Source organism: Nesoenas mayeri, assembly GCF_963082525.1.
Source record: "Nesoenas mayeri genome assembly, chromosome: 2".
Classification (NCBI taxonomy): Eukaryota; Metazoa; Chordata; class Aves; order Columbiformes; family Columbidae; genus Nesoenas; species Nesoenas mayeri.
Genome location: NC_137543.1, coordinates 132406363 through 132419523, shown reverse-complemented (window position 1 = coordinate 132419523; position 13161 = coordinate 132406363). Strand labels below are relative to the sequence as shown.

The window sequence follows — 13161 nt, the reverse complement described above, 5'->3', positions numbered from 1 at the left end:
TATAATCTTCTGAGCTACCAAGACGTATTGTTGGTTCATAAACAAGAAATTCCAATAAATTCTACCTCTTGGCTATTAATAATTTATTCTGTACTAAACAGATGCAGATTTATCTAATTAGGAACCCTGAATTTAGGTCCATCAACCGCAATTATGTGTTTGTTAACAACTCAGAAAAAAAGGAGCTGAAAAGGGGATCCCACTCCTGCTCCACTACTTTGTATACATTTCCAGGATTTTTACTTGGTCTTAAAGACAGTCAAAGACAATAACTTCTACATGCTTGGAGTACTGTAAATCTAGGCTTAACAGTTTAATCTTCCTATCTAGGCAAGCAACTTTGTGACCACAACCAAAAGAATCAGAACTGGTGAGACTACAGATCCATCGATGGAAGAATCTTAAATATTCGCAACAATTGCACAAGAAAAAGCAAGAAGGAGCTACCACTCTCCTCTCCAAAAAACACACATAAGTACTCTAGGAAGGAAGGGTTTAGTAATTGCCTCACAGATAATATTAGGTGGTTACATCTTACTCATTTCTCAAAATGAAGCCAGAAACAATACTTTCCATAAATGCTTAAAAAGCTTTTATTTCAAAAAGAAAAATTCTTTCATTTCACTTGCACATTGCAGAGGACTCAAAACATAAACCCAGGATTCTTTACCATGGGAAACAGGTACAATTCCCAGATTAAAACTCATTATTAGTGTTATTCTACTTTTCAAAGTCATAAAATCCGATCTAGGTGTTTAGATCAGTAAACTCTCCTTACCTTAGGGATCCCAACTGATGTACAAGGAAGAAATGAATGTTCACACTGCTCAAGGTATTTTTCTGAGTTGCTTTTTCCAAATAAAAGAGTAACCACAAAACCCCTAAAATGGAAAAAGAAGGGTCAGCTAGAACAACAGTTATCTTCCCCGCCCCCTCCCCAATATTTCATTGCAAGTTACAGAATGGCAATATATGCCAGTTCTCACTGTTTACTCTCCTAGTACAGTGGTCTTTCACGGTGCAGCATGCTGCTCAAAATAACTGACACAAAGCTAAGGACGAAGTTTCCCAGTTTTTTTATTATCAGTCTCAATATATTCTTATCACACAGCAGAACTATATAGCACAGTCTATACTAGGGAGCCTGCTGCATGAGAAGCAGGTGATGGTATGCTACCTGGGCTCCGGGTACACAGAAAGAGGGGCAGTACATACATAAGCTGCTCTGGTTGTATTTATACGAAGATTCTTTTCCTTCAACACTATGAAGAAATAAATCCTTTACAGATACATTTAGGCCACTGCACTGTAGCACACACAAGCCACAGAAACACAGAACAGGAAGAAACCGATACACTAAGTATAGTAACTAACTACTGACTGCATGTTTAAACAAGAACAAAATTTTAAACTGGGAACTCCTTTTAAGCTGCAAAGAAAAAATAACAAAACAAAACGAAAGCAAACAGTAGTCCTGTCAGGCTGCATGAGAACAGAATCAAGGAAAACATCAAAAACAAAGTTTTTGGGGGGTTTGTGAGTTTTCTGGGATGTTGAGGGTTTTGTTCTTGTTGTTTTTAATTAATTCAGCATGCAAAATCTAAATAAATGCACTCCTGGATCATTTAGAATGTTAGATCAGAAATTCATTATCTTCTTTCCTCACAATTCTACAATGATATTTAAATTATGACTTATTGTTAGGCAGGTCAGCAGTTAATTTTATTATTGTTTTCTTTATGATATAACGAAGGCATAAGGAAAAAGCAACCATTACAAAAATTCAACTTTGCTACAACAGCATTAATTAATTTACAATTTACGACACTAGGATACAAAAACACACAAACAGAAAGCTGGTTTTACTAAGAAATAGATGAAAACCTAAAGGCTGTGCCAATTATAGCAAAACCAAAGTATGTAGTCTTTGAGCAAAGTCAAGCATTAAAAAAAAGGATAATATGAAGCTACTGCTGCTCAGACTAGCCTTGGGATGGCAAAATACACACAGCTTTTTACACAAATTTCAAGCAGCCAATTCGAAGGCCAGCTGACCAACATTCATGACCACAGGAACTCAAAAGTTATTTCAAGCTTGAAACATGACAAAACAGTATCTTCTATTAATAATCACTGCTGATATACAATACTCTTAAATGATTAGAATAAAATTTCTCACTGAGGTAAAATACACTGTTTGAAGGTTTTAATTCCCATATTGGCAAACATTCTTTATAAGTACCCCAGAGGCTCAGTAATTAAGAAGCAGGGAGGTGGTCATTTATACTGGAACAATGCAAGGAGAAAGGAAAAAAAAAAGGTACATAAAATTATTACTGGTAATGTGAAAATGCATAAGAAAATTTAACTTGATACTCTGATTCTCTCACAGTCATCTTGACCTGCCAAGCACATGTACTTCCTTCGTATGAGGACAACAAATAAAGGTCTAATTACTCTTCTGCTCCAGATACTTCCAGACAGCTTTAGGATTGTAACACCAATGGTGCTAGTAGCATCATAACTCAGATCAAGGACAAAAACTCTCAATATTATTTTCACTATGCTTAGAAGTTAACTAATGTTTTGGCTTGGAGAGACAGGTGTTTTGTTGGTTTATTTTTAATTATTAAAATCTTTCAGTTTTCATTATCTATCACTTTCCTATTAGAAACATCAGTCTTCTTTTAAAGAAAAGAGTATATACCTTTTTTTTGGGCTAAAAATAAGTTTTAACTTCAAGCATGAATCAGCAACCTAGGGAAGAGGTCTTTCTCTTCTTCTATTTAAAAAGAGTGAATCTTGGAAATAGCTGGCTATATACGATATATGTTTTCTCTCAAATATGACATTTCTAAAGTCAATAACTTAATTAAAAATACTAATATGCTACCAAAATAATTTAAGTATATGCTCAGTTTCTTAGATGCCTCTATGTATTTTCATTCTTAAGCAAGGAATGCTAGGAGCATTTGCCACTGTAGCAGAAATTAATACATTTTATTCTCTAATTTAAAATCTTGGGCACATTAAAGAGGTATATACAGCCTGACCATTCAGTACAAATTGGTAGATGAATTCATCAAGAGGATATTCAACACACTAAATGAGAAATCATTTTAGTCTTTCTTCTAAATGAACAAAGCAGAAAAAAAGAAAAATATTGTATTTTACTTGAATTTTTGTTGAGTTTTTCCAAAGATTACTGGAAGACCAGATTTACATAGAGGCAGACTAACAACAGAACAAAGGTGACAGATAGAAAAATGAAGTCTACATTTTCCCATCAAGTTTAAAAAGTAACAGACTCAGCTGAATGGTTTGTGAAAGTCAAAAAACAGCTTCAGAACCATTCCCGATTTGGTCAGCAGTTAGCATCATCAGTGCAGGCAGCCAGTCACATATATGTGGGTATGATTAAGTATCAATAATTATGGTTTTAGACGACAGAGCAAATTCTTTTAAACAGCAAAGCAGTGTATGGTCCAAGAAATTTCAATTCTCACAACACTGGAAGGCTAAGCCTGTTGCCAGAGCCACGATTCAGACTATTTTTATTTTACTCCCTTAGGATGGAAAGAGGGAAGGAGAGAGAGTAAGGAAAGAAACATACAAGGTACAAAGAAAAGGCAGATGTTAAGACGGGCCCAGCACTCAGGTTAAGAGGTTCGCACCAATACTTGAAGACAAAAAAATTTCATGAATATGAACACTTCACAATGACATTGACTACACAGGTTAAAGAAACAATATATTTTGCCTCCTGCTTTTGGTGGAAAGAGCTCAGCTTCCTAAGCAATGAGTAAATAGATTCCAAACTGTAGAGGGACATACTACAAACCAAAAAAAAAAAAAAAAAAAAATTCTATAAATGAGTCTTGAAACAAAACAAAGACAGCTTTTGATCTAAAGCTTTCATTTGTACACATAAATTATTTCAGTATCCTTCCATCCACATAACAGTACACTTACTACAAGATATGTATGTAAGAGAAAACACACAGCTAAGAGTAAATAAAAAAGAAATAATTAGCATATAACAGAAGGGAAACCATATGAACGGATTGATCATGTTGACAAAGCTATGGCATCAACATTGTTTCCCATTGCAACTCACTGCCATATACTTTAAATGGTCAGGTCAATACTAAAGGTGCAACCAGCCACAATTCAACATTTTCTTTTGTTAGAACTGCAAAATGTGACAGAAGTGAACTCCCAGCTAGTGGAAGACAGAAACTGCTGATATATGCCACTGGTTTTGAGCAAGTAATAAAAAGCTAGAAAACTGCATGCCAAATTGGATAAGGACTCCAACTTTAAACATAAAATTCTAACATAAAACTCCATGTCCAAAATTGTTATTTTGCTCCAGATAAGGGTAAAGTATTAAGGAAAGTATTATAATATTAAACCAGAATCAGATTTTTATTTTCTTAATTTATATAAATGATGTTATGATATATAATTGCTAATCGTAAGTAAAAACTTATTTCATAACATTAATTTCTGCTGCTTTCCAAGAAAAATAGTACCCAGTATTTTGCATAACTTTACAGGAATTCATTCAAAAATAAAAGGCTGGCAAGAATAATTTAGACAAAAATCTATTTGACCTAGTTAGCACTCACAGATCTCTATGCTGAATGTTAAAAGTTAAAGTAGGTGCATCACTTTGAAAAAGATTAATAGTGTAAAAAAAGGGCCAGACCACAGTCTTGGCCAAGAAGATGCGTATGTTAAAGCTGCAAAGTAATTGCATTCTACTGGAAGGGTTGCAACTTTGTATCTACCCAAGTAATGACATAATAGGAAGATGGATACAAATTCTGCTTGAACAAATATAGTACCACAAGACTAATCTATCCCGAAGAAGATCAATGTTCACCGACTAGCTACAAAAATGAACCAAAGCAGCAAAAGAATGACAGCAAAGAGCTATCAGAGGTGAGCTGGGAAGGAGCCAGCTCAGGCACCAGAGGCTGTCACAGCAGGAAGTTGCGGTCGACTTCAGATACACTCCATGAGAGCTGCTGGGACCGTGGGCTTTGGAAAACCAAGCAAATGAAACTGAGCAAGGAAGGACAAGCTTCTAATAAATTATAATATCCCACATTATTTTTCATACTCCAAACGCTAAGGAAGTAGTAATACAAAAGAGTAAATGGAGTAAACTCTTGCCCTTTGGATGAACTCTTTGCCTTCTGCCCTGGACAAAGAGCCAGCAAAATATGCCAATCATGCATGTATCAAGACTTAACAGGACAAAAGCATTGACTCTGAAGTTAGTTTTATTTCAATTAAATCCTCTCTCTGGTAGACTGACTACTCTGATTTCTCAGAGATGGAATTCCAAGTTTCACAGAGCTGAAACCCAAGTGTAGCAGCTCTAATTCTAGCTACTAAACTCTTACATTTTTTATGAGACATATAGGAACACACATATATTCTGTACTGTATCAAATAGGAAGGTTAAAAGGATGTTTCAAAGGAAGAAAAAAAAACTAAAGATAGCCCAAACACCCTGTTAGAAGTCAAGTAGGTGTTTGAGATCCTACAAGTGTTACCATCCTGCAAATCAGCCTTATGAGCAAGAGTAAAGAGAAATGTCCCACTAATACATTTAGACTTGGCATTAAAAATAAAAGTTGTAATGGTTACAAGATAGACATTATAAAATACAATGCAATAATGATGGCTAAAGACTATAAAAATGTCACCTGCTTGCTCCCTTGCTGTCTATAGATAAAATACAAGAAGTCTGCAGCTGCTGAACTCATCTAGTTGTTCAAGATGCAGCATCATTTCCACACACCCAGGAAAACACCCATTCACTTTCCTCATGAATGAAGTGTCTTCGGTAGGAAAATGAGACTGCGGTAAGAGGACATAATTACTTAGAAAGTACTTGGGAAAAGAACTGACACGGTAACAGAAAGTATGAAGTTAAACATTGGTTTTATGTATTTGTCCTCCAACACCTGTTATAAATAGTCTAGGGTGTTGTTGTTGTTTTGGTTTTTTTTAATCAAAAATCTTATTTTTGCCTGGGCAAATGTAGTACAAGCACTATTCAATAGCAAAAAAACCCCACTTTTGATAAAATCAAGATCTCAAGAAAAAAACTTGGCTCATAAAGAGCTGCTCAAAGGTGGAAATATTAATCACACAGAAGACACTTCAGACTTTCAGAGCAAACTACTTTCTAATATACACATTAAAATTATACTTACATAGTGAATTATACAAAACATGAAGTAGTATACTTACCCACCCACAAAGCAGAGGATATAAAATGCTAAGTAAAATATAGCGAAGGGTCCAAAAGTTACTAGAAAAAGCACAACACCAAGACTTCCCCATCCCCATATGGAAAGACTGGCCTGTAAACAAGAACACATGGAAAATGAATAATTAATATGATATTCGTACAACTTTAAGTCTCCAAAGCAGTATTTGTAATTTCTACAAAGCTTTATACATATCAGATACATATGAAACAAGTTTTGCTTGATGCAGTAAAAGTGATCTTAATTTTTAAAAAGCATATTGCTATCAAGTTATATTGTGGGCTAGTAGTCCAGTTTAGCCAACATTAGAACATTTTTCTTTCAAATACTGTTACCCATCTCTTGATTCGGATGCAACTATCGCCCTTTAAAGTATTATTTCTTTCTCTTCTCTGTTCTCATTTAATGTACTTTTATTTCTTGAGATCCGTTTTTTTTTACCCCTGTGAAATTCTCCACTGCTGCCAGGCTTTGTAACAGAATAGGGAGAGATTAATACAACGTAATTTCACACAATTAAACATGTAATTTTCCACAGCCAAGCAAGGCTATTTCTTCCATAGATCAAATCAGTTGGAAGACCAAAAAAAGTGTCCCTTTCTCCAGTCAAGTCACACACAGGTCAGCAGACACACCAGATATTTGGTGCAAATTTACTTTTACTCTTTCCTTAACACAAAAGAGATGGAAACTTAAGAAACTGGCTACTGTATCTAACAATTTTTACCACAGAAATCAGGAACCAGCAGTTCTCTGACATATCTAAATACAATTCTATTTTTAAATCAGCAAATGCAATACATAAAAAAGAGGGATCACAGCTAAGCATCTTCTCTGTGCAGATATTACCATGTTCCTGGAAAAAGATCAGTCTTAGCAGGCAGGACTGACACTTTGGCCATGGGGGGAGATGAGAGTTGTTTGGGAAGCCCATGGTGCAGCTGAAGGCAGCCACAAGCGCATCTGTGGGCCTGGTGGCATTTGGGGGCCCTTGGCTACATAACACAGCAGACAAAACCTTACCTGTGCCAGCAGATTCACCAGGACTATGAAAAACACAGCAAAGTTCAGGTTATCGTGCCAATATAGATTACAGCGTAAGTGCATTCATATACATGAATACATACGCACACACTTGATCTATCTAGATATATACGTGTATGCATGTATATCCACATACACGCAGGGTAAACTAAAGAGTGGGGTAGTGAAAACGTGACTGAACTGAGCTACAATAGTTTTAGACCTTCACAATACTGCAATGCAGTCAACAAAGATTATATAAATCAAATTCAATCTAGTCTCGAGTTCAATATGGAAAGCATGTTTCAGCCAAGTCCCAGGAGTGTGAAAGCGATGATGACAAGTATTTATAGGCCACCAAAACTGTCTCCAGCTCCAAGGTTCTCAACTTTTCTTTTTTTGTTGTCTAATTTACGCCTTTCCTAGCCGTGATCCAATGACACCCTGATGGGAACTCAGACAACTGTGATGTCAACAAGTAACACTAAGAAAGTATTTAAATAAACTCGTCTTGCAGTTTGACATGTAGAAAACAAAGATGGTGTTTGATCTCTGCAGAGAGCCCTGTTTTAGCTTTTAATATGGAGTACAGGGGAAGCTGGACTACAGCTCTTATTTCTCTGAAGGGACTATTTAGACTTCATCTTTCCATCTTAGGCAAGGGATTCAGAAAAATCAACTTCCTGACAAAAAAAGTTTTAAAAATTCTATAAACAATGAAAAATAATATAAATGAGGCTCCTACATGAAACAGCTTTGGTTCTTTACCGAGAGCAAGACATCAGACTTCCCAAAAACAAAATCATATCTCTAAAGAGAGACTGTTTCATAGATGTAAACTGTAATAATCAGAATTTAATTATTCCTATTTTAATGTAAGTTTAATGAAACATTGAGATTAAATTCTATTTTCTTCCTCATTAAAGCTTCTTAGAGAGAGACAGAGAAGCTATAGTGGCTTTTCTCTTAGTGTTTGAAGCTGGAAAAAAATACACTTGTCTACATACTTATGTGTTTAATTAAAAAGTGCTGCAAGTCAAAAACTGGATTGGAAGGGATTCGGTTCTCTTCAAGCTGAAAAAGTGCTTTATTAGATGATATTAACCATACAATCCACACAGCTAAAATGCCAAAAAATGGTGCTACAATAAAGAAAAAACAAACTTGGCCCCAGTTGAATAGAAGATTTCGTTGACTCATAATAAGTACATGCATAGACAAACTGCTTGGGGGATGGGGAGGAGAGAGAGAGCAGGACACCAATCTAAAGAAAACTGTCAAATACAACAATTAACTAAGAAAGACATGAGCTCTCATTATACATCTACATTTCAATACACAAAGAAGATTCTTAGTATTCATGCCCTCAGAAATGCATTTTAACACTTCTGCAGAGCAATACAAGCAAGCAGAAGATATGCACATGAAAGATCACATTTAATGATGGTCTTTTTGTCAAAAAAATCAGACTGCTTAATGGCATTGTTCAAAAAAAGTTTAAGTTCTAAATATGGGATAAGGAATCTCAGTGACTTGACAAAACTTAATTAAACTAGATGGCAGAATGCATATTCAGAGTTGCATGAATGCATAATTAACAATGGAAGTTCTATAATGCTAACAGATAAAACAGTGACCTTTTGTCCTATGCTCTAGTTTTGCAATTTAGCATATGGCTACAGAGATTCAAATCTCATTTGGTATTTTAATAGGATTTCTTAAAACTCTCATAACTTGGTACACTGTAATAAGCACAACAGATACTAGCCCAATTCTTGTATACTTTAGATGAGTGTTTTATAGTCATGGATTCTGAGACATTAAAAGGGATCTAAACATCAGCATGGTTCCATTTAAGCTGACTGTAAATAAAACTTCCCGTAACTTCACATTTGTTGAAGGGACTTAAGCAGTATGACTGCCAGACAAAACTGAAAACTTTGAAGTTCCTTTACCATGTCAAAAATCAACTATTAAAGGCAAAAAAATAAGTCCAAACTTCACAAAAATATATTACTAGGCAGCTGGTCAGTACTGTGGAACTAGCTCAGGTATTTAAATTCAAACCTCACCACTTAAAACTTACCAGTAAGTTTTATTTATAATAATATCACTTTTTAATAGAGTCAGATTTACTGAAGCTCTGCCTAGCCTTGCTAAAGCTAATTGCAGGGTGAACACTGCTCACTCCTGACAGAAAGAACAAACCAGCCTTCTGAAGAGATGGTGTAATGCTGGCATGTAAGTAGCAGCTATCAAGACCCTTTGAAAGAAGCTGAAACACACTACAGTGGGACACAAACTTCCAAACTGAACTGTCATGGTACTATTGATCAGATTTCAAGTATCTAAGACAGTTACCTCAATGCTAGAAAATAATATAGGCCTCAATCCTGTGGTAGGTATGTATGGGTACATACTGTATACGTACATACATGCGCACACATGTGGAAGATCTTTATTCCAGATCAACCACCATTCCACCTCATCAGTTTTAGCCACTTTTGCTTACCATCACTACAGATGCTGTGTGTCAGCCCCACCATTGCCACTGCTTCTCTTTCATGTCCAAAGTCTTACAAATAAGAGTTCTGCAGTACTTTAATAAGGTCATATACACAAAGGCCTAATGTAGCATCATATTCACTCACAGGAATTTTCTGCCCCTGGTGTGGAACTGCTCAAGTGAAATAAATTGCAACTGCAGCAAAGGGCTGCCGGTAAGCCCAAACAGTGCACTGAAGAACTGCATCAGGTGGAAGAGACACACCAAGGTGAATATTCACATGAGCTTGAAGCAGTTGTTACAGATAATAAGACTATCACCTCTTAATGACACCTGCTTTTTTTTTTTTTTTTTTTTGACAAGGCTTTGTCCATTTTTCCCATTGAATGCTGGCAGTATACAGCCAACTACTAGAAGTACATAAAGAACTTGCTTTCTTATATACATTTGCTTTCCCTTTTTTTTGCCTTCAGCTTTCTAATTAATGAAGCATTTTGATGATCCCTGTTGGACGCTGTCATGGCTAACAGTGCTGAGGTAAGACTGACTAGAGGACTTAACATGGCCACATGGCAACTTACGTAAATCCACACAATTCACTGCCTAGAAACTGTGTACTAAGGCCACACAGACAGTCTTAACTCAAATGTTTAAGGGAAGAAAAATCCCACCATAATTTAGTATGCATGCAGTTATGCATGATATAATTTACTAGTTATGAATTAGCTGAAGTATTTTGCAGACAAATCAATGGCAGTGTGGCAAGGATTTAGTGTACCAACCACAACAGCAATGATTTACTCCAGTAACAAACACAACTATGTCCTACTATACTTTAAAGCAGCTTCAATAGGTTTCTTTTTTGCTTAATCCAGCTGACAAGCTTTCAGAGTTTTGCCTCTATCCCATCTTTAAACAAACCCCTCAGCCTTGATACAGCTTTCACTAAAATGATTAACCAAGGTAAATATAGGTGTCTTGTTTGATTTAAACTCGTGCTATCAATTTTAGATTACAAATGGCAGGAAGATACGTGTTTCCCGTTTACTACAAAAGCACTGCTACCCCAGAAGTCCAGCCCACAGGTAGTCCTTTTCTTCCTATGCTCCCCTTTGCCATCCAGCAGCCGACACACACATTCCACCTCTGGAGGCTCTGGATGCCACGGTCCTCCCGCTGCAGGTAGGAACTCCTGCTCCAGACACCCGGCTGTCATCACAACTCCCCCACGTGCTCAGAGTATTTGTGGTTCCAAGTTTGGACAGAGGGCAGGAGGGGAAACAAGGAACATTCCTACAGAAAGGCTGGGCTCTGCAAGGATCCACCTGTCAATTTTAAAGCTTCAGCAGCATGCTACTGAAATCTTACAGCTGTAGCATTCAAAAGGACAATACCACTTCTGATAGTTGCCATTGTGGTTGTTTTCAAATTTGTTACTAAAGAATAATCTGAACATTGAAAGAGCAGCATCATTTATAAACAAAAACATGCTTCTTTGCCCACAATTCTTTTAGTGCATCCAGATACATTTGTCCATTAATATTACAAAAGTGACAGTAGCTGACCTGTCCCTAACTAGACAGTGACAAGCAAACTATTATTTGCCATTTGGGTAGTTCAAACTATTTTTTTTTTTAATATGATGTTTTGCCAAATGTACTTAATGCCATCTCAGGGCTCACAAAAAAAAAAAAAAAGTCAAGGATTGCATATACAGTAGATGTCAAGTTTAATTTTGTTAATTCTACACATCTGCCTTTTAATTTGACTTTCATTTTGAGTGTAAATGGAACATGTTCACGTGGAAATCTTTCTATAATTAAGGTGGGTGTCATTTTTGTCAAGTGATTAAAAACATTATTTTAGGATTCAAATTACTGCCTCTTCACTAGCATGACAAGTAAAATTGGAAAGCTGTATCAACTGGAGAGCCAATTTCATCTGCGGTAAAATTGTTACATTATGCTACTACGAGAAATATTTAACAATTGTGAAACAAACCATTAACACCTTCGTAGTTACATTCTCCTATCTGCCAAAGTTAGAGCAATGAAGTAAAAGACATGTCAAGTGAGGTTTTGAAAAAAAGAGTTCTGCATATCCTTGTTTTCTAACATCACTGAAGGTGTCTTTTTAACCTCCTCCTTCTTTTTGCCCTTTTCCTTCCTTAGACCAAAAAGGTAAGGCAAAGCAAAATCTTAAGCTCCATTTCTTCTTCAGACTAAATAAAAATAATTGTAGTGAATCTATACAACAAATTACTACTGTATCTGCAAGAAAACTCCTGGCAATTTTTGTTTTCAAAGGAATTTTAGGTAGTCTATTTTGGTTTGGATTTATTTTTTTCCAAAGCAAGCCTAAAACATTAAAGTATACAAATATAAACTAATCACCTTTTAAATTAAAAATAAACCCTACAAAATCAATGTTAAGTTTTAAGAAGTCAGACCAATTAAGTTTTTTCTGGCTAAGTGCAGTATTCCTGCTGATGCCTCCTGGTTACAGAGGCTGCAAACCCTCTTCCCTGCTAAGCTAGAGTCCATCTGTCCCCTCCCCAACTCATCTCCTCCTCTTCCGCTCAGTGCACACTTCGTATGTCAAATGGCTTAATTGATTAACAGTTGGATTAATTCAAGTGCAATCATGTCTAACTCTGTTTAGTTTGGATTTTCCTGCTGCTTCTCACACTGCATGAGACAAAAGCCTTCAGGACCATTTTCTCCTACCCTCCTCCACAGTTATACAAGGTAGTCTAGCAAAGCTCTCATGGACAAGTAATAACTTTTCATCTCTATTTTAAAATCACAATTACTGCACTGTTTTGATGATTCATTAAGTTACATTTTAAAAGTGCAAACCTTTAAATGAAAAAACATGCTAGTATTCTCCAAAGAGCAACAAATTCCATTACTAAAAAAAAAACCCTGCCCGTTTCCTATAGTCAGAATGTCACTATTAAAATAAAAACAAAAAAAATATGTTCCATATTTTGACATGATTGGTTTGTGCAATAAAGCTGATGAAGAAAAACAACATTATTCTGATTAACACTCATAATTGTTGTACCAGAAATGGTAAATAATTTCAACACTGAACTTCCTTTTCAAGGGAAAAAAACAGAGTAAAATTCAGCCTGGATTCAAGAGTCAAGATTTTTTTTTCCCTCTCTCACAACACCTGCTCTGCCAGCATTGCTGATCAGAACATGAAATTAGGAAATGGATTTTTTAAATTTTAAACTGACCTTCATTTTACTAACATTTATTTTGAGCGCTAACAGCTATTTTATTACATAGCAGAACTATCAGCAAGGGACAAAAAGCCTCATTTCATGTAACCTTA

The 13161-nt window shown here is 35.8% G+C and overlaps 1 protein-coding gene across 6 annotated transcripts in view; it reads right to left on the bottom strand.

Moving 5' to 3' along the window:
* The window catches only part of SNX13 (sorting nexin 13), a 69277-nt gene that overhangs the window by 41116 nt on the left and 15000 nt on the right, over window positions 1-13161 (bottom strand). For all 6 annotated transcript variants that reach the window (XR_013921836.1, XM_080339437.1, XM_080339439.1 and 3 more), the window contains exons 2-3: window positions 6271-6383; window positions 779-881 (exon numbers count right to left, since the gene is read on the bottom strand). Coding sequence is in view for 4 of the 6 variants with exons in the window: in XM_080339437.1 (XP_080195563.1) it covers window positions 779-881; window positions 6271-6383 (216 nt within the window). In the remaining 2 variants the exon portion in view is untranslated. The remainder of the gene's footprint in view (window positions 1-778; window positions 882-6270; window positions 6384-13161) is intronic.